Source organism: Aplidium turbinatum, chromosome 12, assembly GCF_918807975.1.
Source record: "Aplidium turbinatum chromosome 12, kaAplTurb1.1, whole genome shotgun sequence".
In the NCBI taxonomy this organism is placed as follows: Eukaryota; Metazoa; Chordata; class Ascidiacea; order Aplousobranchia; family Polyclinidae; genus Aplidium; species Aplidium turbinatum.
Genome location: NC_137483.1, coordinates 12,075,259 through 12,100,736, shown reverse-complemented (window position 1 = coordinate 12,100,736; position 25,478 = coordinate 12,075,259). Strand labels below are relative to the sequence as shown.

At 38.3% G+C, this 25,478-nt stretch overlaps 4 protein-coding genes across 6 annotated transcripts; 2 read left to right on the top strand and 2 right to left on the bottom strand.

The window, feature by feature from the left end:
• Positions 1–4,268: 4,268 nt before the first annotated feature.
• Positions 4,269–5,513, top strand: LOC145780596 (rab GDP dissociation inhibitor alpha-like). Its single transcript, XM_082592221.1, has one exon. It carries the CDS (start codon positions 4,269–4,271, stop codon positions 5,511–5,513), a length of 1,245 nt encoding a protein of 414 aa, XP_082448347.1.
• Positions 5,514–6,435: 922 nt separating this feature from the next.
• On the bottom strand, positions 6,436–12,011 carry LOC145781224 (uncharacterized). Of its 2 annotated transcripts, XM_082593003.1 has the most exons (5): positions 11,857–12,011; positions 11,422–11,520; positions 8,660–8,803; positions 7,033–7,179; positions 6,436–6,716 (listed from the first exon to the last, which is right to left on the bottom strand). In XM_082593003.1, the coding sequence occupies exons 1-5, from the start codon at positions 11,932–11,934 to the stop codon at positions 6,615–6,617; spliced, it is 570 nt and encodes a 189-aa protein (XP_082449129.1). In that variant the 5' UTR covers positions 11,935–12,011; the 3' UTR covers positions 6,436–6,614. The 2 variants fall into 2 exon arrangements, with proteins under 2 accessions (XP_082449129.1, XP_082449130.1); XM_082593004.1 differs by lacking the exon at positions 8,660–8,803.
• A 1,358-nt stretch (positions 12,012–13,369) lies between these two features.
• LOC145781392 (cytosolic beta-glucosidase-like) lies at positions 13,370–24,412 on the bottom strand. 2 transcript variants are annotated; one of them, XM_082593185.1, is made up of 9 exons: positions 24,301–24,412; positions 23,754–23,893; positions 22,359–22,534; positions 20,743–20,918; positions 20,462–20,652; positions 19,029–19,179; positions 18,333–18,467; positions 17,829–18,032; positions 13,370–17,303 (listed from the first exon to the last, which is right to left on the bottom strand). In XM_082593185.1, exons 1-9 carry the CDS (start codon positions 24,383–24,385, stop codon positions 17,089–17,091), a joined length of 1,473 nt encoding a protein of 490 aa, XP_082449311.1. In that variant the 5' UTR covers positions 24,386–24,412; the 3' UTR covers positions 13,370–17,088. The 2 variants fall into 2 exon arrangements, with proteins under 2 accessions (XP_082449311.1, XP_082449310.1); XM_082593184.1 differs by having other exon boundaries at positions 20,462–20,918.
• Positions 15,324–15,872, top strand: LOC145780595 (uncharacterized). The gene has a single exon (XM_082592220.1). The coding sequence runs from the start codon at positions 15,324–15,326 to the stop codon at positions 15,870–15,872; it is 549 nt and encodes a 182-aa protein (XP_082448346.1).
• Positions 24,413–25,478: the final 1,066 nt, after the last annotated feature.

Here is a 25,478-nt window from a genome sequence, read left to right as displayed (position 1 = left end):
GTCCAAAAATTAGCCATTAACGGTCTGTTTCTTGTCTTCATCCTACTATTCCTGACGTCCATGCATGAAAGCAGTCAACAAAGTTTAGAGACTGAATGTAAGCGACGCAAACAACTATCCACTTTTAGAATTGGTCAAAAATAGCCACTTATGAATATTTTTATCAACGCTAGTTTACAATCAATGGGTGTAATATCAAGCAAATTATGGAAATGCAAACCAAGCCGGATGCCAGGAATTCGCCTTCTAATGAAAACAAAAGACAGGTGCTACAAAATAGATGGAGCTCGTTGAGGAAGTCACAGCTGATCAATTTGTTGAAAATTTATAATCATTATCACGCATGGGTGACGTTTAATTGGGAATGAAGACTTGTAGCCTACGGATTGAAATTACCGGTAGATTTCTTCTATCTCGCAGCCAAACAAAATCCGAGGTAATTCGCTAATTTGTACTAAATAATGCTGAAAAATCATAAAGTGCTTTTATTGTTGGACGAAACGGTTCCCCCAATCATCTGCCAATCGACAAGCATTATTCGCGTTTAGCCAAACACATTAGGCCTACAGTTTCCTTACAGAAGCTTCATTTCCCTTTTCACCTGACGTGAGCGACAACAGTGGCAATATCTTTTCCGCTACGTTATTTGATCTGAAGTCTTCTGAGTGCCGTGGACTTAGAATTTAAATTTAAGGCAACTAAGGGTATAACCATTTATGAATTTAGATTAAGCATAAAAAATGGTAAATACGGGTGAGTGGTTCAGAGCTTGCCACAGGTAAAACCTGCTGCAGAGTTCATAGTTCATAGGTCAAATAGCATAGTTCCAGGTTTGTATCAAAGAAGCAAACATAGCCTATAGTTGTTGTTGTTGAAAAGGACTCATGACATTTTGAGGCAGAATGTGTTTTGTACTAAATATAAGCAAAACGGAGTCCAATTTCTGCATTTTTTTCTAACGGGAACGATTTACCTCTCTCCCACCTGCCTGGTAATTCCAAGCATCAAAGATTACAGACATGGAAATAGCACTACAATGTATATTTACAATGTTTTGGTTTTGAATTACTGATTGGTTTTCTTTACATAAATCTTACCACTGCCAACGATTATTTTGCAGAAGTAAATAAATATAATAATCTTGATAGCGAAACAAACATGTTGTTTGCTTCTACAAAACACAACTATATTGGCTCATATGACTAGCAATAAAGCTTTATGACTGCTTAACACATATGATGCAACCCAATCCCTTAAGCTAAACAAACAGAAGATATATTTGCTTTTGGAGATAAACCAACGTCTGAGTGTTGTAATGCTTATTGTAGTCCTCATCCTTCAATCTTACAGGGTTATTGTCAAAGTACAATATGTTGAAAGATAGATATGAAAAGCGTATGAGTTTCTATAATTTTATTGTCGTAGGCCTATATATTCGACATCATGAAATAAGCTAGTCGTAAGTCGAAGGATGCTAGGCAAGCAAATAAAAACTAAAGCGATGCCACCATCAAGTTGTGGTGGGTTGATAGAGCATCAGGCGTTACTTACAATAACTTACTTTTTGACTTGTGTTGATCGCCCTACACTGCCCTATGTTGCATATATTCAACAAAGATATTTTGGAAGTAGAATGAATATTTGTGAAGAAAATGTAACAAAAAATTGTTTACTTGGCCCTTTATAGACCAATGTTGCAAATTTACAAGTTGTGCTGCAAAGTATTCTGTGTTGGCACTCCACTTAAAAATTAAATCTGAAAACTTGATTTATGTATTGTTGGGCGCTACAGAGTTCTATTGTTTTTAAGGATATATGCAATATGCATTATGCAACCCAGTTGATGAATTAAAACGCTACGTTGAACACAGTAGGCTAGTTTGTTGAGAAGACTTTTGCAACATTTTGTTTTCAATTATTAGCATAAACAATATAAACATAGCGTTCAAACAAGCAGTAATATAAAGGCAAGTTACTTAAATAGCCTACTCGAACAATATATCAAACAAAACACTATAAAAATCATTTCAGCTTGTCACATTGTACAACCTTAGAATGAAATTGGATCACAGTCCTATGATTGCAGCAGGCAGCCACCATGTTGTTAGCTTTCCTGAACGATTTCATGCAAGATAGTTTGTGTAGCTAATTGAATGCACCCTTCAAAGCTAAAACGCCAAGCATACAAAACAAATATAGTAATTACATAGCTGTAAATGTCACTCATGTCTCCACTTTATGAGGATTTCCGCGTCGTTATGAGCATTTAATCTACTAGGAAAACTATCTCCCCTACTCTCTTTTGAGAACCAACATTAAGATATTTCAGTTGGCGAATTCTGTTAGGTCAGTTGTGCAGAGTGTTTGATTACAAATCGTCAACAGCTTAGACAAAGGGAGGACACTGGAAAGAATAACCCATCTTTTAAAACATGCATTACGTCATGATGGTGAAAATGACGGAATATAAATTCCTATATAACGCACTTGTACCAATGTATGTGAAGATTTTCAGTTTGGTCGTATGTTATGTCAACGTACTAATCTGCATCGCAGGCGAAGTTTTAGTGACTTTAGCTTTCAAAATTTCGGGAAGTTACGTGATACCAATGATGATAATGAAGAGTTGCCAAACAGTAGCATAGCTAAGGGAGAGGTGCGGTTTAAATCCCCCATGAAAGGTATGAGAAATATGAAAGCTAAAAAGTATACGAGGACTTAAAACAATAAGAATGAAAGCACAAATATACGTCAAATTCATGACTTTTTGTATCATTGTGTGTCGATATTAATGCATTGCATTGATCATGACGCAACGCAAACACTTGTAGGCAGTGGCGCCGCCAGACCTTCAACAATGGGGGGGCAAAATATTGATAGCGCAAGACAGTAGCGTAGTCAGAAATTTTTAAAGGGGGGTGTTGACTTCCGACGGGCGAAGCCCGATGGCGTGTTCGCTGAAGGCGACACTGAGCGGCGAGGGGTCTGAGGGGCCTCCCCCAGAAAATTTTGAAAAATTACTTTCAGTTTGGTGCATTCTGAGAGCATTTTCAACAAAATTGTGGGTATGAATATTCCTGTAAAATGGTGCTGTCCGGTGGCATAGCAAAAGGATAAGATCATGTTTTCTTCGGCATTTTTCGGAAATAAAGCTAAGTCTCTATGTTTTCTTGTTGCTAATTCCAGGCTGAGATATTTGAATGTTTGGTACTGGCAAAACTCGCTCTTTTAATGCAGTTTCGTTTAAAATTAGGCAAACTTTGTTTTAGGCTAGCCACCACCAGCAAAAAACAGGCTGGTTATTCAAGCTGGTGGTGAGCCTGTGTCCACAATAGCCTACAGTTTTGCTTTAAGCAGCTGTACTAAACTTATAAACAACAAAAGCAAGCAAACAAGCTAGAAATTTATTTTTCACTTTTTTGTTATGTCGCAGATAGTTTCTTGGCTATAACTGCTATATCATAACACAAATACGTGTTTACTAAACTCGATTTACAAAAAATAATAAAAATAGAGGATGACGCATCTACATAAAGCCATAATAAGCCATAAAACCAGACAAAATTTTTAAATATCGAGCTCACTGGGCAGGAGGGGGGGGTGTTAACCTCCAAAACCCCTTCCGTGAGTACGCCACTGATTCTAATGAAGCAAAATTATGCAGCTCAAAATAACAATAAAAACTGCAACGACATAGAAAGAACTTCAGATGGAATTGACCTAGTGTAACGCTAGTATGACAGCTCTTATAACAATTTTTCACCCAAGAACATTAGTGTATATCATATTTAAACAACCTTTGTAAAATACTGGTTGGTGACTCCTTAACAAAAACTCAATTAAAGGGTCAATAAATGACCAGATAGCGTATGCAGTACGTAGTTACAATATCTAGAAGAAGACTTATTATTATAAAATCGGATTGCCAAAGCAAGAAAGATTGCAAAGATGAGAATGCTTTAAATTTTGGGTTGTAACCTAGACAATAAATTCCATCGTTTTTACATTGATTCAACGTCTGCAGACGTTGAATCAATGTAAAATGACCGATTTCGTTATCTGGGAAGAAAAGCTTTTTTTTAATGATGAGGTAGCCTACAAACTTTCCTGTTCAAATATTCTTGGCTACCTGCAAATGTTAAAGCAGAAGTCTTTACTATTCAATTTCTCTCGCAGATTATATTGGCTACAAACCATTTCATGATGCATTCATAAATATACATCTATTTCATTTGCTTTAGTGAATATAATCTACTACTCCTTAAAGAATGGAAAGCACAGAGCGATATGACGTCATCTTGATGGGGACAGGAATTATAGAAAGTCTTTTGGGATGTTTACTGGTGAAAGAAGGAAGAAAAGTTCTTCAATTAGACAGAGAACGATTTATAGGAGGCGCAAACGGATCCATTAGTTCTTTTGAAGAATTACAAAAAAAAGTATCTTCGTTGTCCATTCCCAATGAAGGAGGAGATTGGGATGTTGATCTTCTTCCAAAATATTTTATTGGGAGTGACAGAATGATTAAACTTTTAGAGTACATAGGAGTCAAGCCTAATACCAAACCCATACAAAAAATATATTTCTCTGCCAATTCAGAGCTTTTTGAGGTGCCCAATTCAGAACTACAAGTCGATAACTGTAAGTATATACCACAAAAGGAAAAAGAATCGTACAAGAAACTAATTGCTGATATTAAAGCCCACAAACCAATAAATGTTGATAGTGTTTCTTTTAAGAGTTTTCAAGAAAACTACAACCTTGGAAATCGATCAAATACAATGTTGCTGCATGGAATGATCTTCAACGGAGAAGACAAAGATGCAGCAAAGACATTAAATCAACTTCAAAGATTTTGTGAAGTAAAACATTACCAGCCAACTTCCGTCAGTTATCCATTGTACGGGATTGGTGATATTTTACAAGCGTTGCAAAAATGTTTTTCGAAAAATGGGGGACGATGCATGCTCCATCGTCCAATACACGATGTTAAAAAATCAGGGGGAATGGTGTTTGTTTCCGCAAGGGGAGTCTCAGCAATGGCTCACGTTTGTGTCGGTGATCCCAGTTACTTTTTAAGCTTTGTCAAGCCGAAGCAAAAAATCATTCGCTGTCTTTGTATTCTTGATCACACCATCAGTGGAACTGACAAAGCTCCATCAAGTTTTATTACAATACCTGGTAGAGATCATGGCAAGAAAAATGATATTTATATTTGTCAAGTAGGGAGTGACCACAATGTTTCACCGCGCGGATATTTCCTAGTTCACATCACCACAGTAGCAGAAACATCAACTCCTGAAGAAGAACTTCAACCTGCTTTTGATGTACTTGGAAAGATCTGCGCCAGCAGCATAAAACTCGAAGTTACTTTTGTTCCAGAACAAGAAGAAAATAAATTACTCACTTCTTCGTCGTATGATGCCACCATGAACTGGGAATCTGTTTGTGACGAAATAGTACATCTTTATGAAAAGGTAACTGGAAAGCCTTTGTCACTACTCAAGGCATAGATTTTTATCATCAAGCAATTTGCCTATTGTTGAACATAACATTCCTGTAGTGTTCTAGTTTGTTTTACTAAATTAGATCATTGAACTACTTTAACAAGCTACCGTAAGGTAGCTTGTTAAAGTAAGGCCCTTTATCAGAACTGACGATGCACTAGCAAGTACGAAATATATTTTCTGTTACATCTACTGACTACTGATCCCTGTTACCTTAGCAATTGAAGTTTTAGCTTGTAAGGTAGGCTATGTCTAATTGTATCTCACATAAAACTAAAAATATTATTAGACAGTTACTCAGATATAGGCTACTTTTTTTTTTTTCCTTACTGTAAGCCCGGTGATAAAGGTTTGAAACCACCACCTGGCTTCATGCAAAAGTAACATTATAGCTTCATGTGTGATGATCTGTTTTTGCCTTTGTAAAATTGTCTATCTGGCTTGGTCACTGTGTAATACCGCACGTTACGTTTCGCTCGTTCTTCAACAATTCAAACCACAAATGGCAAACCGCTAGGTATGAATTGTCGAGGCACATATTGCGATAGGTTGATGAACATATTCACACAAACTCCGAATGATGTTAACAGTGGCTTACGCAGGATTTCGTAACGGAGAAAATTATTTCATCCAATTTGACAAAGAGTGAGTAACATTTTAATACAACCTGCGTAAGTTATAGCAAAATTTTTGGAAGGGGTGAGAGCATGGCCCAATGCTCACCTCCTTGCGTACGTCACTGGATGCTGATATCATCTGTAACAGAGGTGTTAAAGAAAAGTTTACTTGTTGGCTCGATGACGTAAGAGATTGACAACTATACCAAGTCTCAATCGTTTCAGAGAAGATTGGTTAATGATTTCGAGAAGTTTCTGTGAAAATTTACTTCCACAAGTTTCTGTTACATTTGATAAAACACAAAAATTCGTTCAATGTATCACATTTATTGGCGTTGTATCTTAGTATATGAAATCACAGTAATTTGTTTGGCTGTATTGAAACGTTGTGAGACACTGAACAAGCAAAAAAAGTTAATTAATGACTTGCTAAGGGCTTTACGCTGCAGAGTTCGCAGATCAAACGCAGAACATTGATGGGGAAGAAGGGCTAAGATTTACAGAAAGTAACTCGATAAATTTGATTCAGGTTTTCAGTCGGCCACTGGTATTGATGAGTTTGTTCTGTTTGGCCACCAAATCCTTTGGCCTTCTGCAAACAACAGGAAAACGATTAAACATTAAAAATTCAACGTTACACTAAAATTATAAATTAGTTCTTTGGAGTTTTTGAAAAGTAAAATAGTAAGTAATATAAATGAGAATAGCTTACATTTTGTTCAACATTAATCCTAACATCAATATCATAATAATCATAACACCACAACATACATGTGGTCCAAATTACACGGCGTTCCAATAACTCAATTTATTCTTTCTAGGATGGCTACTGACTAGTAGACCTTATGGTCGTTTCGTTGTCTCCCTTTGTTTTTGATAATTAAACGATTTATTGAAGTGATTTTTACCATTTGTTTTTGGATTGCGGGTAATTTTGGTAGCTTTGGTGCAATATCAGTCCATTGGGGACACGCTATGTGGCGGTCTTGATAATCCATTCTCATCAATGAGTTGGGGGATGGTGCGATATCATTAACAACATCTATTGATGTTCCCTGAAATAGAAATAATTTGTAGGATATTGTTTACTTCTTTCCACAGTAGGCTCAGCATTTACTGTATTCTTTTTTCTTTACCTTTTTCAGTAGCCTATTATTTTTACAGTAGGTTATTGAACTTTTTTACTTCATGCTGGGATAAAGTCTTTAAACACAGTTTTTTGAAGTGTGGTATCAAAGTGCATTTGCGTTAACCAATCACTTAATTATAGAAAAACATAGCAAAATCAACAACACATTTAATATTATTTCAATCTTGATAAGTTATAACACATGGTCTGCCCCAATAGCTCAGTTGGTTAGCGCGTGACTTTTCAAACGAAGAAACTTTTGAAACTTTGTAAACTTCAAGATCAAGCGGCGCTGGTTCGATTCTCGGAGTGTGCGCTTGAGCAACGCACGTTAAGGACTGCTCTCCATTCAGCGGCACCTAGTGAATGGAATAATTCCCCGGCAAGATCACTTCAACGGTAGCCACTTTAACAAGTCGAAATTCTGCCACTGAAATTGATTAGAATGAAACCGCCAACCAATCACAAGCTACGGTTTAAGTGACGTAAAAATGGCTAAAAGAAGATGATAGAAAGCAAATTAAGTGATGGATTTTTTGTCAGCTGATTGCCTTAGGGGTTAGGGTTAGGGCTTGAAAGTAGTCATTTCACTGACGCGGGTTCGATTCCCACTACTGCTATTGCTCTTTTTCTTCTGGAATTACCAAATATGATTAAAGTTCAAAACAAGCATTAACTCTCTGGATGAGTGCGAGAAGGATCACAATTGGACGGTAGCCTCTTATAACATGTTCTGATTGGTTGGCGGTTGCATTCTAATCAATTTCAGTGGCAGAATTTCGACTTGTAAAAGTGGCTATACCCACTTCAATAATCGAAAACGTCACTCTGCCAATCTCGATAACCGGCCCTACGTCAGAAGCTTCTACATCTACAAGAATGCAAAACTACCAGGAATAACCGATTAAGGTCAGTCCGAGGAGAAAGATTCAAAACCAAATCCATACAAAAAATTACAGGTTATTTTGGCCGAATCCTAAACTGCGAACCCTGTAGTCTACAAATCCACCGCTTGCACGCTCCTGAGACTGGTCTTGGATATCCGAATAGCCTGGAATAGGCTATGTACGGTATCAAATGCACGTTGAGAGGAAAACTCTAATAAAGTTTCTCTCCTTGCTCACAACCTAACAAGGGAGAAAGAGAAAGTAGACTCAAAAGAGTCGTATCCGAAGGTTCTTTTTCACAAACATAAGGAGAGACAAACTTTTTCCAATAGCCACTTTCGGTGTAAATTTGTGGGTTTATAAAAAATATAATGTTTGTTTCTTCATTAAATTTAGCCACCTCCAGGTAGAATAAATATAGCTACTTTAATCCTACAGAGTAGACCTTTATTTTTTCCAGTTGATTATATGGAAATAAAGTTAACGTTTTAAAAAATAAAAGCATGACATTGCACCTACTGTGCTGCTAGTGACAATTTCTTCAAGAACTTTGCGTCTGTGGTTATATGTTGCAGAAGTAATAGCAGGAGTCACCAAGCTGTATGATTCTTGAGCTGTGCTTAACGGCGTTTTTTGCTTTTTGGTCTTTTCACGGCAAAATATCTGATTGCAAATGTAAAAAATCAGCTGAAAAGCCAATGATATATAGCCTACATAATAAATCAAATAAAATCTATTTGAATAAGACCTTCTGATGATCCGTTACGTGAAACAATTTGTAAAGGCTTCAGATAGTAATAACTAAATTTGATTTAATTTGCTCTGCTTTGTCTTTTTGCTTAGCATTGAGCACTTTTTGTAGTATTAATAGTTTTCATTGTTTTAGCCTACATAATAATAACTTAACAAATTTTTGATGTTTTTTTTTTATTAAAATAACGATTTTAAACCATGTAAACTGCTAAGCATATTTACTGTATAGGCTAACGTGAATTATTATTCATTACTTAGAGGCAAAAGTAGTATTTTCAAAATGCGATTAACCGGATGTCAAAATTAGCTTGTCACATAAAATTCCCGAAGCTAAATGCAGCCTATTCACAATCACGATAAAGTTTTAAAACTAACTCGCACTAGCCTAGTTACGATGTAAAATAGATTAGCAGCATAATTAGATGATCTTGCATAGCTTTTTGCAGAATCATAGGCTAGTTCTTCGTCGTAGCTTACTGTAGGCTACAGGAAAAATTGGTAAAAATGGGTTTTCAACAAGCTTACACAAGTTTGCGGAAGGCACTTTAACCGTTTAACGTATTCTTCTGTGCCAAAGCAGTAACGCAATCATGTGTGACTTATGTGACATCACAGAATCACGTAACTTTTTCGTCACATTTTCTACTATGATAGCTGAAGAAAGAATTTCAGATAGTAGCCAGCGTGGTCTACTCTAGACTCAAGGCTGGGAAATACATTTAAATGACGTGGGTTCGATTCTCACCCCTGTGATAATTATTCTTATTTTGGCGCATTGTGTGTCGTAGCGGTCAGTGGAGTGGTGCCTCACTCCACCGGCCCGTGTTCAATACTCGGTGCTGTCACGGGAGCCTCACTTAACTCTTAAAGCCGCCCGCAAAATTTCTTGCTAACCAATCGCGATAGCGCTACAAACATCAGTAATATCGAATGTCACGCATGATAGCGCTAGAAACATCAGTGATGTCATATGTCACGCATGATAGCGCTAGAAACACCAGTGATGTCATATGTCACGCATGATTGCGTTACTGTTTTGGCACAGAAGAATACGTTAAAGTGCCTACCCAAGTTTACGGTAAGCAGTAGTAGGCACTTTAACGTATTCCACTCCGCCAAAGCAGTAACGCAATCATGCGTGACATAGTCTACGATTCCTCGCAAATCAGCTGATTGCAGTCGTGTAACTTATCATGTGATATTGTGAGCGTTCTTCTCGAAAGTTTTTTGATACAATCTAAACTAAGTGAACGAATTGACCTCACCAGCGTAGCCTAGTGGATTAGAGTTTGGGCAAGAAAGTTTTTGACTTCTTATCATCTTGGACAGTTTCACCGTTATTTATGTACTATTATCTCTTTGTCTCAATTATTCAATTATAATTATCATTGATGAGTTAAGGGTGGCTGCTTGACTTGAAGACCTTGAACGGTCACTTCGCAGCCTCCCGCTGCTGTGATGCTACCATCATTTTTTACTCGTTTTTTTTTATTGTAAACTTTTCAACAGTTTTACTGTACATTGTGTTTTGATTTATTGTAGGCTACATATTTTTTCGCAGCGGCCAATAAACAAACAAACAAAACAAGAGATATAGTCATTTCGATCGCTTGGGTTCGATTTTCACCTCTTGTCTTTACTCTTTTTTCTTCTAGTTCTACCATAGACAGATAAAACCAAGCAACCACACGGCATTTACCATAAGACATTAAACTGAACATAAACTATGAACTACGAACGTTTTCGGCCATACACATGCTATGTTAGCCCTTTTCAAGTAACGAAAAATAGCTGATTTTACATCTACATTGAAAATAAATAACTGATCTACACAATGAATTGAAAAACGAAATGCATAAGAATGAAACGGCAAAGCAGGGGAGAAAGGTACATCACATGGCGGTTAATTCCGCGAGGCAAAAACGCATCATATGATGAATTAAGAAAAGACGTTAAGCAGATAGGAAGCACCTGCGGCAAACAACTTTGAGGCGAGGATTGCAGGATTTTATTAGCAAAGCCTCGTGGAGTTTAGTGTCAAATTCGGTGAAACATTTACGCACAACTCTAAAAGATTTCAATTATGGTTGGTTGTTTAAACATGATTGGTTTTATCTGTCTATGGTTGAAGAAAATCACCTCTTTACCAAAATTGTATTTTTTCTTCTGTAACTGAACTGAGTGCAAAAAGAATCTTTGGCCGCAATCAAGTGGTTTCAAACATCAGTGATGTCATATGTCACGCATGATTGCGTTACTGCTTTAACGCGGTGGAAGACGTTTTTTTTTGGAGGGTGACTAGTCCTTACACCCTTTGGTCGACGTTGCCTCACATGCGAGAGTAGGAGCTTTCGATGTTGGGTTGCAGTGGAATATGTTAAAATGCCTACCAAAGTTTACACTACAACAGCGCTACCTTGCGTTTTAAATCATTTTTATTAAAATAGTGAGTTTTTTTGTTTTTGAAAGTTCGTTCACGAAAATTCAGCAAAACAAGTCTGAGCAGTGCGAATTAATAAGCAACTTACTTCAGCAAGAGGCACTGTTTCGTATTTTCTTTGAATGGCTCTTGTACAAGATGGAGATCTCAGCTGATAAGTTTCGTAGTAGGATGAAAAGTTTGGTCCCTATAACAAATCTGTGATGAGCTTGGAGAAGAGTAGACTCATTTTTTCAACATATACTCAATAGAGTCGATATAAAGACTCCCATTTATTTTGGGATCAGTGCCGTACGCAGGAGGGGGGCATTGGGACATGCTCTCCTCTCTTTCCAAAAAATTAAGTGTGACCTAGGATATTAAAGTGTCACGCTTTGTCAAATTGAATCGAATTGCTCCAAGTTCTAAAATCCGGCTTGGGTCCGTCCATTAGATTAGAAAGTGGCTGAGGCTCTACTTCTGGCTGCAAGACTTGAAAGGATATAAAAGCTTAGTTATTCGATAAATTTTAAAAATAACTTGCCTCATAGTCTCCAAAAACAACGCTTGAATGGTTGATTGATGGCACCTTGGCCTTCACTCGCAGGCGATTCAATGCCATCTCCAGCGACACTTTCTTCCCAGCATTGCATTTATCTAATCTTTTACAACTAACTAAGTTTATATTATGACAAAACAAAACAAACTGTGTGCGGAAAATAAGATAAAAATATATTTTGTGTTGCCAGAGATGAAAAAAAAAAGCCAAATGGATTTTTTTTCTAATACAAAGAAATCCTAAGTTTGTTGGGAAAAAAATTAACAACCTACTGGAGAAACTTCTTTGTGAGAAAAAATACAACTGTTTTCAAGACCCAAAATAAGAATAATACTTTTTTGTTGAAGAGAGCACGCCAAAAGCGGCAGCACTGCTTTCCTAAGTAGTCATTTTTAAGGATCACGATAAAAGCAGCAAAAAACCGTTTCAAGATCAGTTGAAGACCATTTTTTTATAATATAACGCCCTGCCCGGCATACCTGTCGGGAAATTGATATAAAAGTGTTGGCAACAATATTTTGTGTTTGGAAAAATTGTGCAGCGGCCGCATCTGGCAACACTGAGTCAAAAATTTTGTCTTTATCTTGTTCAAGATCTTTGTGGTTGGTATTTAATCTTTATCCTCAGACTGACAAAGCCTTGATAGATTATTATTATTCCTGGTATTATCGCATACTTGTAGACTAAATGTAGAGGCTTTTGACACAGGGCCGGTTACCTAAATTGACAGAGTGAAATTTTCGATTGTTGATTGATTAAAGTCTTGTTGACGGAGAATAATTATTCTATCCATTAGGTGCCGCTGAATGGAGAGCAGTCCTTAGGATGCGCTGCTCAAGCGCACACCCCGACAGTCGAACCAGCGCCGCTTGATCTTGAAGCTTCTTCGTTCAAGAAGTCACGCGCTAACCAACTGAGCTATCGAGGCGGACTATCTTGTGTCACTTGTGTTCAATTCAATGTATTTTCATTTCTGGCGCAAACATGTAGAGAACAATAAAGTAAAAAAAATCAATTTGCTTGTCAATATTCCGAAATGAAGAAGACGTTATTGAAAGCAGGGCCGCGGAGTCTGGCGAAACTTGTACGACTCTGACTCCTCGATTTATAACTGGTCGACTCCGACTTCAATGTTGCCAGATTTTTTTTCTTACATTTTTGCCTTTCTTAAAATTGAAATGACGACTTTCATAATAACTAACAAGTACACACACTTCTATTTTTCGGTAAAGTTGTAGAACTAAATACAGAAAACAAGAAACAATATTTTGAAAAAACATGGAAAACAAAAATTTTATTGTTTATCATTTTGTATCCAGCTAAAGTCGGCCTTTTTTTTAACGACTCCGGACATGCCAAAATCCTTCCGACTCCACAGCTCTGATTGAAAGTATTTTGCGATGTAACCAGATTAGCGTTTCTATAATGGACCACAAGGTCTACATTCAATATCTTTGTAAATATATCTAATTTTGCTTGCTTTAAGAAAACCCAGGAAAAGCATTTACCGTAACCTTTATTCGCTTGATTATGTTACAAAATTAATAAAAAAATTGCATAAATTAGTAAAGCACGAAATCACAGCAAGAAGCTAAAGACATAGCAGCAACCAAAATTATGGAGTAGCCTAGTCATGACGATTACGAGGTTCATTGCTTTGGTACTTTCTTTCAAGCTCTTCACAAAACCATTAGAACTGCATGCTTAGTTGTAGGCTACAATCACAAAGTTTTGAGATAAACAAATGTAAAAGATTATAGCACCATACAATAAAGAAAACATAAACTTTGGTCCAGTGGAGCGATAAAATCCAGTATCCTAATAAGTAATAAGCAGTACTGACGTTTGCAACCGCACATGTAGGTTTGGCAATACACATAGGCGTCGAAATAGGGTGGGCAGGGTGGGCGACGCCCACCCTGCCGTGAAACGAGGGTGGGCAAAATATGTTTTGCCCACCCTGTTTTCATGCCACTATGAAGTGTTCGTTACAATTATTTCCGTTTTTCTTAAACGCTGGACTATCCAACCAACTGCAGCGCAACTTCTTGTTTTACGCTATGTCTCTCGCTAGGTATCCGACAGAACAAAGCAATTCCGTAACAACGCTGCGTGGAAAAACGGCGGTACGCACTGCATTGTTGTTGCTACGGCAACTGCCACAGCTGGCAATTCCTGGTGAGAGAAAGCCACGTTTGATCTTTTCTCCAAATTTGCATCGGCAATTTGATCTTTTCTCCGAATGGTCTCACTTTCGTTACGTCACAATCAAACTTCAGTTCCCGGTCAGCGTAAGGGAATGTGAATATGACATCATAATTAATGAACATGACAATAAAATAACCGATACAAACTAAAGACGTACTAAAAACAATCGCTTTTACAAATGCGGCAAATCCGAAGGCGCCACTTTAAAGATAACAGGTCACGAGTCACGCGTTTTTTAGGTCGCAAAGGAAAACATAAAAGAAGTTTGTTTAGTTTAGCAGCGCTCATAAGATCGCAAGATGCAAGAAAGAAAACATCCAACCTATTAAAGCTTAATTGCTGCAGCGACGCTAAACGCAGTCTTTGTGAGAAAGATTAACCACACTTTTCGAAATTAGCGTCGGCAATTGCCGAGGTGATTGTAAGGACAACAAGATTACAAGAAAAAACTAATTTTCTTAGACTACACCAGACTAGAATGTTGATTCAATCTTACTATTGCTGGATGTTTTATTTGGGTTACTTCCTACTTTGCCGGCGCTTAGACACGTGCCCAGCTGGAAGAATCTTTTATAAAAATATCACCCTATAATTCAGGCCTCGAAACTGAAGGCGGCCATCGCCGCGATTAACCTACAAAACCGACATTTTGTCCGCCGGGTCTCGCCCTTCCGTCGGCCGCATTTGTCCGCCATGAAGTTCCGAGAAAATTTTACACAAGCGGTCTTGTAAATAAAGTAGTAGTACTTTGCCACTTATAATCACAAAGGACTAGAAAAGAGTTAAAGCACTCGATAAATCACAATACACCCTGTCTACGCTTGAATTGTTAACATTATCGAGTGATCAAGCAGCTGATGTCTGACGATAAGCTGGATGCAAGTGACACCACAATACACTTTATTAATGCGATATATTCAGTTTTCGAAATTGGGCGTCGGCAAATGGCGCATTAGCGTCGGCAATGAAAATGCCGAGGCCACACGAGCGCTTGTAACGTTAGGGTTAAACATTCCTCCCAGTCGTTATGGCACAGCATAGATTTATTCCCTAGTCAACACCCTGATGGATCTTTATGAAAAAGAAAGAGGCCTGTGGAGTGGTATCAAAGCCCGAAAGCCGCAAAACGTGGACGCTTCATTGCGAACGGCAAAGACGGTATACAGGGTCATCAATATTTAGCGTTACAATCTATTTCATCCATCGAGATTCTGGCTAAAGAGTCGAGAGTGTCGTATGGGACCATGTCAACTTTACTCCGAAAGGACCTGAAGATGTCTCCATTCAAGCAGGTCAAGAAACAACAACTTTCTGCTAAAGTTGTTGATAAACAACGCCAAGGATCCCAGATTCTTCTTTCCTGCATTCAGGATGGCATGCTACCAAATCTTGTTTTCAGTGATGAGAATAAATTTGATGTTGAACATCACTTTAACACCCAAAACGATCGGGTTTGGTCGAGAGATGGGGATGAAGCATCTCGAGTGGTGACAAGGAAACAATGTGCCGCCTCAGTGATGGTCTGGGCAGCCGTGACAGAGCTCGGTAAAAGTCCCCTCTTTTTTGTTGACCAGGGGGTGAAATTGAACCAGCAAAACTATCGAGATGACATCCTCGTTGGCGCATTGTTGCCCTGGGCCCAGAAGCACTTCCAAAAACGTCCCTGGTCTTTTCAGCAGGACTCTACACCATCACATGGGGCTAAAAATACAGGAGTGGCTTTCCGAGAATGTCCCGCACTTCATTCCCAAAGAGGAATGGCCCCCGTCTTCCCCCGATCTGAATCCCCTTGATTTTGGGATCTGGTCATATCTTGAGAGCAAGGTCTCGGCCACTCACCATCAAATTTTGGAAGCTCTGAAGGTGAAACTGCAGAAGGAGTGGGCCAAAGTCCCTCAGAAAGTAAATTCGTGACACATGCGAGGCTTTTCCTAAACGTCTTCAACTAGTTATTGACGCAGATGGAGGACATATTGAATAATATTTTGTGTATTAACTCTCTATTGCTTTTTCTACAATAATACATTTGCAAAAATTCTAAGTTTTCTTTCATTTCATAAATATAACCAATTTAAGTTGTAACAATATATACTGATGACCCTGTAGATTAACAGCCAAGCTATGAGCCTCTTGATGTGTCTGATTCCAGTGATGACGCGACAACCTCGTGCTCCGATACAGCATCTGATGACTCCGATTCTGACAGCTAGTTCTTTATCAAACAGACTTTGTGTTGTTCGCAGTATCCCAATTGTGCCGAAATTATGTTAGTGTATACGTAAATCGAGGTAATCTTCTCGCAGGGAGCTATTAATTTGTTACCTGTATCTGGTTGAGCAATTGACGTTATTTTATGATAATTCAACGTTGCTAGATGTCGAATTAGATGTCGAATCACAACAAATCAAACAGTGCGGTCGTGATAGACGTTTTACATGTTTTAGTACAATCTTTTCCTAATAAATATACACAGTAATTGCCGAAGCAATTTCAAATTTTGCCGATGGGCCTCGGCAACGTTATTGACGAAGTAAAAATATGCTCATTTCGAAGACTGAACCATTGCGAATTTGCAAACATACACATTCAATGAAATCTGTTTGAAAACTCTTGCCCACCCAGAATTCCTCTCTTCTAAGAAAAAATCGACGCCTATGGCAATACACATACAGTCAAAAAACAAATGCTCCATTGCAGCTGAAGCAATGTTGATAATTGACATAAAAGTAGAAGGCACCTCGTGATTTGACTAATAGCCTATTAAGTGCAACGCGAAACTGTTATTTTATATGTACTAACGTACTCAATTCGGGTGGGTGCATACTATGCAACTGCCCATGTACTGCATAATATAATTACATATATAATTAGGGCTTTGAAGCAAACGTAATAATATATTTTGTTTTACAAAACAAAACCTTAGACTGTAATCTAGCTGATTAACATCAACATAAAATTACAAAACGGTATGCAATCACAAGGCATGTCATGTGCGAAAGCAGAAAAATGCTATTTCTCTAGAACAGGAACCTTGCTAAAACCATTGTTTTCAACGATCTCGGCATAGAGCTTGGCAGATTTCCTTGGAGTTCTGGTTCGTTTCGGATCGTCGAAATCAACATGATGAATCCCAAACCTCTCTGTGTAGCCTGCTGCCCATTCAAAGTTGTCCATCAACGACCACAGAAAGTAGCCATGGAGGTTGACCCCATCTAGCAAGTGAGCTGAAGATATATTTCACAGTTAGATCAATCAATGATTTATTTATAATAAAAAAACAAGATCAGTGTAAACAGTGAAAGCAAAGTAGGAATACACAAAAAGTTAAAAAGTTTTTTTAAAGGAGACAACGAAACAATTGGTTAATTTTTGAAAATATTTCAGCATCGACTAGTTTCAACCAAGTTGTTTACACTGCTGGATCGAAGTGATCAATCAAGGTTTTGCCAACGGCGAAGACACGTGCTTGTCTCCGATTGATCTCTGGTAAAATATTAATCCAACACAGGTCAGGTGTTTGCACGATTACAAGAATTTCGAAGCGGCAGTTTTTCTATTTGCATTCATTCAGTCAATTGCTGGATTTTCAAAAGCGCAGCTATGGGAGAATATGCATGCGCAAACATTGGCTACTTGACCGGGCAACCAATGCAATGTTTAATTTACGATAACTCACAAACAGATATCACATGATTAAAAACGAATGATCACATATGATTAAAATCATGACACAATCATTTGCTCATCACCTTTTAAAGCTTCGTTGAGGTATGTTGTAAGATACCGGCAACGTTGTTTATCGTTCAACTGCTTGGTGTCACCCGGGTCACTGACTGGGTGTTTGGTGGAGCAGCCATTTTCGGTTATTACAATCTGTGGATCGCCGTAGTTCTTCGCAATAAAGTTAAGGAGCTTGCGCAAACCCCACGGTACCACAAAGAGCCATGGAGAGCCTATAATTGGAAGTAATTCAGATTGCTTATGAAGAAAGGGTGTTTATTATAGCCTAAGTGGTCAAAAAGTTAATTTTGAAAGAAAACGTGCAGCACTGTCGCTGCGTGCAATATATTTTTGTAAGGTCAGACTTTTATATCACAAAATTCTTGAAAATACGTGCTTCCTCACTGTCTATTATATCTTCTCTCGGTTTTGAAAGCGAAGACGTTGTTGCCTTCGGCTATTTAAGCGATTGAAAGCAAGAAGCCATGCAAAAATATCTTAATTAATTAAGCAAAGAATAATTTGAAACAAACCCGCTCGTTCCCAATCTGGATTCGGGTAAACATGTGCTTCAAGGTCTGGATGGAGTACCTTGGCCATCGTTGCTTCGGTCAAACCCTCACACAGTCTCGTCGTGTAGTGATTGAGTCCAAAAAAGTCGTGCGTTCCTGCAATGTTGAATTATAACACGCAATGCGAGTGGTTATCAGCAAATACCATGGCCGAGTAACCGAAAATCGCAGAAAAAAATAAAGGCCAAACACATATCGCTGAGAATGACAATAAAAAATGTACGATATTGTTAAGCATGTGCTTAATTTGATGAATAATACGTTCTTCCGAGGTGTATTATCTGATGCTAAATTATCACAACATGTCGCAAGTGATCATTTGCACTTTCTTCGTCAGTCGGATAACGATTACCTGTCTAGCGTGTGGCACAACTTCGAACCTTATGAAAATAACTGAACGAGTTGAATTAAAACTCCGAAATGAAATACTGAGTGCAAAATTTTGAAACAAGTTAGTTCAAAAAGTTAAATGCTATCAATCGATACTTATTAAGAAAGTTTACAGTTAATGAGGAAAAAAATAAGAAAGGCTTACATGATAAAAAGCATTATTGCACAGTGCACAGGTGCAGTTCACAATTACAAAACAAGTCAAATTTCTCAATTAACAGAAGTTTGAATAGCCGTTGTTTATTGAAAAAAGACATTGTTTAATACCTTTGATTAACTTCTTTTCTTCGTCGGTAAACGTTGGAAGACGAGACTTTTCTAAGCCTTGTTCTTTGCTTTTTTTAAGTATAGCTGCTTTCATCACAGCAGGGTAATCCCCATCAACGTACACAGGATGCGCGAACCATCCCAACGTACACTGGGGACAACGAATAAAAAAATTAGGTTCGACTAGAACTGATGGTTTAAACTTTTAAAGCTAAAGCAAATAAGCTTAAAAGGAAAATACTTTGCATGACAACGTATATGAATGTTGCAAAACCGAAAGGTCGTCGTCGTGTGAGCCTCTGGAGCCGAGGGTCTATCTTTTTACGAATGGCCCGTTTCGGTGGGTCCGATTTGGTGAGTTCCCTATTCGGTGAGAGCCTTTTTCGGTGAGAGCCCTATTCGGTGATTTTTTTTTAATTATTGGGTACCGTAGCCTAATTATCATTGCCGTTATAGGGTTAGGGGTTAGGTTTTAGAGGTTAGGAGTTATAGGTTAGGGGTTACGGTCTTATTTCAACGTTTAGCGACGTTAAAACGATGTAAAAGCGGCAATGATAATTAGGCTACGGTACCCGATAATTAAAAAAAAAAAAATTCAAAAAAATTACCGAATAGGGCTCTCACCGAAAAAGGCTCTCACCGAATCGGACTCACCGAATAGTAGCAGACCCATCTTTTTACTACCCCAAATTCACGATGTTCACTGGCCAAGCTGGAAGGCTGCAAGAGAGCAGCCAGTCATTTAAATCATCCAAGACACGCAGATCTTCCACTCCATTAGGTGGCTTGAAGATAGTGCAATCGTTGTTGATGTGGTCTGCGGTCTGTTTCTCAGCACCACATTCACCAATAGAGAAAGTGGCCATCACCCATTGGTGCATGGTTGAGCGGAAAAGCCCGACGCCCGTACGGAGACGGCCGAAACGCACCAACGCCTGCCTTTGTAGTGTCAGGCCGGTGGGGCGGGTGTCGGCATCGGGGATGAGCGCATGGAGTCTGGTGGTGTTTGACATCCATTGAGAGTTCCATTTATGGTCCGCCCAATTAGCCGCAGAGATGTTTTGTCCATCAGCTTCGTTGATCAGAAGATGGGCGGCTGGCACAAATGGGTGTCTTGATTTTAGTCGATGGGGATACTCTCTTGAGGGAGCAAAGATATTGGAATGGAGAAGATGGTTGGGCTCCAATGCCAGTCGACCGAGTGGCTTCTTTGCCACGAAGCTCAGCGGGATGGATGACAGCAAGAATGGGAAGATTGTCCAATAGTGTGGGACGCAGGCACCCGGTCACTGTGCGCAGAGCGCTGTTACGCAAAAAAGGGATTTGCTTTACTCCTTAGCATGGAATCTTCACATCACATTAATCAGCTAAAAGCAATTCCTTCACTGCTTGGTTGAAATTAAAATCATCACTCATTTTGTAATGTAACATACCTGGATGTAATTATCAGCAGCCTTCCTATCAGCTTCACTAGAAGGATCTTTTGGCTCACCCCAATCACTGTTGAGAGTTATTGAAACAATGCCTTGCTGTGTCGACCTGAACTCCGTGTCATACAAGCGCCATGCGGTTGCATGAGCAAGCAGCATTGTCCTGGATACTTGGTATGGTGCGTTTAGCGGATCTAAAATATTACAAGGATTCATGAAGAGGATAGAAACAAAAGATTCAATTGCTCGACCACTTTTGGGCAAACCATGAATTGCAAACTTACCCTCAATACCAGGTGCATGGATGCCAACGCCATATCCGTATGCGGCAACGACATGAGGTTCATTGATGGTTATCCACATTTTTACTCTGTCGCCGAATTTTTCAAAGCAAAACTTTGCATATTCTTTAAACTTTTCAATGATCATATCATTTTGCCATCCACCTTTTTCCTGTAAACTATCAAACAGCATTAGAAACATGCTTGTTTCTAACTTACAAAAATGTCACTTTTTAGACAGATTGATGTGGAGACAGGGTGTGAAGGCGATTGCGGCACTTGGAGGTGAATCCGGCCACCTTCGGTAACGAGGACATCACCGGATTAAAACTGGACAACTACTACTATGCCATAACTTGATAAGATATCTTGTCAGGCCATTACTTTTATTGCATCATTAAAACGTCCGAGACAAGAAAGTACCAGCTACAATTTAAGCGATGTGTTTGCATGCCAATAAATGGGAAGAGATGGAAAAACCCTGCAGGTTTGAAGACGTGCACAGATATTTGGTTAAGTAGAAAGGGACATGTCTGCAGAAAACATGACCGCAAGATCCAGATACGATAAGGTGAAAAACAGTCAGATCCGGTCCGGAACCTGATAATCCTGTACACCTCTGGTGTAAATGTCAACCCAAAACACCAGAATTTTCTAATGTTGATAAGTAAACAAAATCAGTCAGGTTTAGAAAAGTGTGTAATTTATTGACAAAAGCCTTTGCCACCGTAAAGGCGATGTGGCTATTGGTGAATGATGATGCATCGAAGGCAACATTTTGGCCGGAGGCAGGATGTTTCAGCCAGAGAATGGCAACTCCGGCCTTTGATAGTAATATGTCATGGTAATCAATGTTCCAATCAAGTGTTTATATACCACTCTCGTCTCTGACCAGTCGCTCTAGAAGGCTCCTTGTGGCAATATATACTATAGGGTCCTTTAACACCATCCATTTAAAAGTGAACTTTTGGGTAAATTTCAAACTTGACATTGTATCATACAGTAGAACTCGGTTAATCCGGATTCGATTTGACCGGCGATTCCATCCGGATTAGGCGAAGATCCGGATTAACCGATGACGGTTCTATCAAACCTGACTCATTTGTACTTCCAGCTTCATCCGGATTAGGCGAAGATCCGGATTAACCGAATCCGGATTAACCGAGTTCTACTGTATTTCATCCACTTGATGAAATATTGTTTTTACAATACTAAAGATTTTTGATCGACTTTCTTGATCCAATTAATAATATTACATTTAAGATCACTGTTACAAGCAACATATGTAATCTTGCATTACTATAGGAACAAATACAAAAAAAGAAGATTTATCCAAGATCATGAACTTGACCACAGCCACACACACACCTCCAAACCCATCACCACTACCGGAGCTGGAGTTGATACAAATGACCGGAGTTTGGCCAGAACCGGAGGTTGTTTCATTACTACCGGTACTCCGGTAGTGGATATCCAGACGGCATTATAAGGTGATGAAACAAACTGACATTTATAATATTTTTCAAAACATGGTCATTAAAACACAGATATGAAATAAAAACACAGTATGCTCTTCATCTATCAATATTGCATATCACACTATTACTATAATATCTTACCATAGTGGTAAATCCCAATGATATAATGTAACACATGGCTTCACGTCGTTCTCAAGCAGAGCATCAATAAGTTTATTGTAGTAAGCCACACCATCAGAACTGGGGGCAGATGCATCACCAGAGGGCAGTAATCTTGACCAAGATAAAGAGAAGCGATAGTGAGTGTTGTTCATAGCCTGCAAGGCATAAAAATATATATCGGTAAAACAGAGTTGACACTGAGTAGGCTATATGTATATCGGGTCCACGTCTTTTAGGCGCTGACAGTTAGGCGCCGGCCAAATAGGCACGCACACTGTGGCATCTGGATATTTAGGTGCAGAGCACTGTGGCGCCCGTTCATTTACGTGCTATTCCTAGTAAAGTCTGCAGATTGTATCAGCTTGGCAAGTAGGGCAATGTTTTTCACACAAAATGTTATATTGAACAGAAAAATATGTTGTTTTGCGCGTGTGGTGATGAGGTGCGAGACAGCGCTCTACTACTCTTAATATTAGCACATCTCCACAGGACATTTGCTATGCATCCTGAACACAGGTTGCAGCCAGATGGAACCTTACTTAACCTGTTATCTTTCGCAATTACTTCTACTCAGGATTGATTGGTCGTGTGGCGAGTACGTATGAGACAACGCTCTACTATGTCTACATGAATACATTTCTATAAGGTATATGAACCCTGGCTACACGTTGCAAGGATAATGGTGCGACTTTGCTCGTTATTAAACCTAGTCGGGGTTTTGACGGAAAACTAAGTTACTCTTCACTCAAGCCTACCACCTGCTTTAACATTTTGTGTGAAAAGCATTACCCTACCTGCCAAGCTGATACAATCTGCAGACTTTACTAGGAATAACACGTAAATGAACGGGCGCCACAGTGCTCTGCACCTAAATATCCAGACGCCACAGTGTGCGCACCTATTTGACCGGTGCCTAACTGTCTGCGCCTAAAAGACTTGCTCCCTGTATATCTGTAAAATGTATATATTATAGCATCATGAATTTTAAAAGAAAGGATCAAAATGGTTCAAGTGTAATCAAAAAGCCAAATCAGTTGTATAAGTCCAGCAAGTAAAATATGTGAAAAGCGTACTGTTTTCACATATAAAGCAGCAGTAAGCACTCAGTTACTTCACTGTGAGTTCCACCCATAAGCTTTGTGACACAACAAATACACATAGGATAAAAGTCATCTATGTACAATGGGGTGCCTAGCCAATTAGCATACCTTTACATTTTAGAGGTTACCCTAACAAACATAAAACTAAACCACATATTTTGCCTTTTTTTTAGTCTAGAAGGTATATTTAAATCTGATACATAATATTGCAATTTTGGCAAAACAAAAGTACAATCAGGAGTAGTTTTTGTTAAATGTCAATACAAACTCAAACCTTTATTGCTTTAACGTCTTCAACAAAATTATTGTATGAATCACAGGCTATGTCTCCATTGCTACCATCTTCTATTTTATTATCTTTGTGTGAATGTACATCCCACACACTTGGACTTTTACCACCTCTGTCATGACCACCTTTAAAAGATATAGGCTATATATACCAGTAACTATTATATTAAGCATCAAATGTAAAATAACTCACATTAACAAATCTTATTATAACTAGCTTATAACACAAAAAGTCTCAGCAAATGAACAAGATTGCATGCTTTCATTATTAAATTTTAGGTAAACAATGAGACTGATGACTGGCATGCTAAAGCCAGATTAGCGAATATGATTTTATACCGATATGATGTAAATGAAGACTTAAGTAGCTTTTAAGATGCAAAAATGAGTGGTAACAAGTGGCCACACAAAACTTTTACAGAGCATTACATGTCTAAACCAAACCAGTTGTTTCAAATGAATGAAATTGCTTTGAAATAATAGTAACAGAGAAAGACTTTTTTCATTTATGAAAAAACTATGTTTCCTTTCACCTTCTATTTGATAAGATGCAGTAGCTGTTCCCCACATAAATCCTTTACGGAAGTGTCCAATTATCAAATCATCATCAGCAGCCATTGTAAAAGAGTTATAAAAACAACTAAATTGTTTTCTGGTGAAAAAAATGATAGACCAATCTATGTCCAATCAATCTATAGACTAATTTACCCTCCCTTAACTACGTGACACATAAAGCAGAGGTTTTATACTGAAGTGCAATTGCAACTTGTATTATAAGCTAGAAACATTTTACACAAATATCTGATATAGCCTACATAGATTTAAGCAATCATGATAACAATTATCTTGCCAGAGCTCAATTAAAACTTACAAATTAACCTTAAGTCTTTTTGCTGTGTTTGCAAAATAAAATGTTGTCAACTTGAAACAACATTCCACAAAAATCGAACTGGTGAACTCAAACTTTGTAAAGTTGAATAAAAAATACTTTCGAACTAGTTAGTGGTTCTTTCTTAATATCCTTAACACTGAACCTTGTCAATTATCAAGTTCCTCCTCTCGTCCAAGGTTGAAGACAATAAAGCGTCAAACTTGTGTAATACAACATTTTTCAATCGCAGTTTTACGGTAAAGTCCTGACCTGAAGTGCAAACTGAGCATTGAGCACACTGTTGCCACTCTCTTGTCATGGAAAAGTACTAGATTTGCCGGAAAAAAACACTAGATTCACAAAAAAAACACTAGAATCATAAATACACAATCATTTACATGCACAATGTACAAAAATGAGGTGCTCTTCCACAAGACGCCCTGTTGGTCAACCAGACAAAATGATGACGTCACACATTGGAATAGACTATTATGAAGGAGGAAGTGCGGGGTGGAAATGGAACGAAATACACCAGAAGGAAATTGTCTCCCATTCATTCAATTCTTGTTCAATTTCAACAAATTTGCTATTGTTGGAAAGCACAAGCATAGATCTAACCAACTAAATTAATACCAAGTCCTAAAATACTACTAGCTCCATCTGGTGGCCACCTAAACTTGACCAAATTCAAACCATCACCAAAACTTCATTTTAAATGATAAACAATCTAAATCAAATCTAATTAAAAGAACATGTTACTGTTTATTGAAGTGCTAACTTTCATTGTTATATCTTATTGAATATGCGCGCAATCGTTGTTCGAAGACAGCCCCCCAACGA